This window comes from Gastrolobium bilobum, unplaced genomic scaffold (assembly GCF_033153095.1).
Source record: "Gastrolobium bilobum isolate Gb01-03AN ecotype WA unplaced genomic scaffold, APGP_CSIRO_Gbil_v1 utg8229, whole genome shotgun sequence".
NCBI lineage: Eukaryota > Viridiplantae > Streptophyta > Magnoliopsida > Fabales > Fabaceae > Gastrolobium > Gastrolobium bilobum.
In genome coordinates, this window is record NW_026896985.1 from 238,378 (window position 1) to 240,676 (window position 2,299).

General features: G+C 37.8%; 1 protein-coding gene across 1 annotated transcript; it reads left to right on the forward strand.

Annotated features, from left to right (window-relative positions):
* Positions 1 to 1,401: 1,401 nt before the first annotated feature.
* On the forward strand, positions 1,402 to 2,049 carry LOC133303232 (transcription repressor OFP11-like). The gene has a single exon (XM_061503113.1). It carries the CDS (start codon positions 1,402 to 1,404, stop codon positions 2,047 to 2,049), a length of 648 nt encoding a protein of 215 aa, XP_061359097.1.
* Positions 2,050 to 2,299: the final 250 nt, after the last annotated feature.

A 2,299-nucleotide genomic window follows, 5' to 3' on the forward strand; every position in this document is an offset into this window, starting at 1 on the left:
AAGCCTATCAGTTTTGGGTTGGTGTCTCTCCCCTTTTCAAGGCATTGCGATCATGTGGATTCCCATAATTCTTTGAGCAAATCAAATCTTAAAATCTAGTTTGTAAACGAAAAATTTGTAAATAAAATATACTTATTCAATAATAACATATTTGCTACCACGCAGAGTTTTTTCTTTTTCTTTTTTTTTTTAAAAAAAAATAGATATTAAAGATATGATGTATATGTAAGTATTTTTTCTGGGTATTTAGTTTCTAGACTTTTTTTGTGTGTTATGACTGACCTCATTCAAGATGATAAGATTGTCTCCTTTTTTTTTTGGAAATATTCGAAAATATTTCAATCGGTTCATCACTTTGCGACTAGTCCGATTCGGGACGGATCCAGAATTAAGGCTTGTTATAAAAGGTTTGTCTCCCTTAAAATGGGTTTTTATTACGAGCACAGACCCCCTAACGTTATAAAAGGCCTTTCAACAGCTTAAATTAAACTTGTTTATTACTTGAGTAATGTTATTACGTATGTAATTACTATGTCCTTAATATAATATATGCAGAGACTGTGAAAATAGGGTGGGAGTGGGACCAAATTTGAGACAAGTCTTTATAGTGATATCTTGCAAGAATAATGAAATGATAGCCGTCCGATACATCACTTTCCTACGTGTTGATTTTATAGTAGATCTGTGCATGAAATGGACCAACCATGACTATTCCAGTCCATAACAATATTGTCTTATACTATTTGGAATCCCGCTTTCTATCAATGGTTTTAACCTTCGCGTGGGGATAAACTATTCAGTTTGTATATCCGATAAAACAAAATTACCACTTGAAGGTTTCTTATTGGTTTGTGTTTTGCTTTTTGTTTGATACCTCTCTATCGTTCCCCATGTGCAGCTTGCTTTCACCCCAAACAAAGGTATACCGAAAACCCGAATGGTTTGACTATAGGCTTTTACGCGTCCTTAACTTATGGCCTTATATCGAGGTGTTATTAACTAATCTTCAATATCATACTATTTCTTTCGATGAAAAAATGTGTCAATTAATTACAATATTATGACTTATTCATATGAAATTTTTGTATCTATCTTTCTTCATATGTATGCCTTTAATAAGTGAGATTTAATATCAATAATGAAATAGAAATAGATACAAAATTTTCACATTATCAGATTATGTGAAATTTTAATACGAAAGGATACATACTCATATTTACATAAAAAAAAATTCTTTAAAGCGTGTAGTCACGCTCCTTATACAAAAAGTGAAGAATTGGTCGAAGAAAAAGAGGGTCCAGAACCAGTTTCAACACATGCAATATAAATAAATAATATGTATAATCATGAAGCAAAGAGGTTCTAGGCACCTTCATTTCCCTTCCCACCTTCAGAACAGATATGCCAAACACGAGAAATCTGAGGCACCTCAACCTCAACATGTGTTTCTCAAATTCCACTCCTGAATCAAAATCTCCTCCTATGAGTCCCATTGTCACTGCTACAACTTCCTCACCTCATCATATTCATCACAACCCTCCATCTCCATCGCCTTCAATTATGATTAAAAACTTCAACTCTCTCTATAACCCTACCTTAACCATGGACCACTCTGTTTGCTCCTCTTCCCTTTCCACCACCTCCACTTCCTTTGAACCCGAACCCGAACCCGCCGACTTCGCCACCGCCTTTGCCTCCAAACGCTTCTTCTTCTCCTCTCCTGGCCGCTCCAACTCCCTCATTGAATACACAAAAACCAACACATCCAGACCGGCGCCGCCAGGTGGCGCCGATGGTTGCAAGAAGAAGAAGAAGGCAATGTTCAACGGCAGCGTGGCGGTGCCGACCTACTCGCCTGACCCTTATCTGGACTTCCGGCGATCCATGCAGGAGATGGTGGAGGCGCGTCCCGAGCTGATGGACGTGAAGTCCAATTGGAACATCTTGCACGAGCTTCTTCTTTGTTATCTTGCGCTCAACCCAAAGAGCAACCACAAGTTCATTCTTGGTGCTTTTGCTGATCTCATCGTTAGCCTCATGTCATTCTAGACCAGAGCTCCTCTCGCTGCTGCCGTTGGTGGCTGTGTATGTTAAAGTTATGAATCATGATTCACGAGGGATGTAAACTTTTTTCTGTTATACAGACCCTAATTACTTCTACGATAATAGTCAGCGCCATGGTATCTCCACAAATCTTCAACTTTTTGAACGAAATCAGGACTTAATCACAATTAAAAAATTTCGTCCCTCCTCCAAAGTTATATTTGGTAGAAATCGAATCCAAATTTCTCTCTACTTA

Excerpts from the sequence above, each read along its gene's own strand:
- LOC133303232 (XM_061503113.1), top strand. The coding sequence starts at position 1,402 with ATGCCAAACACGAGAAATCTGAGGCACCTCAACCTCAACATGTGTTTC.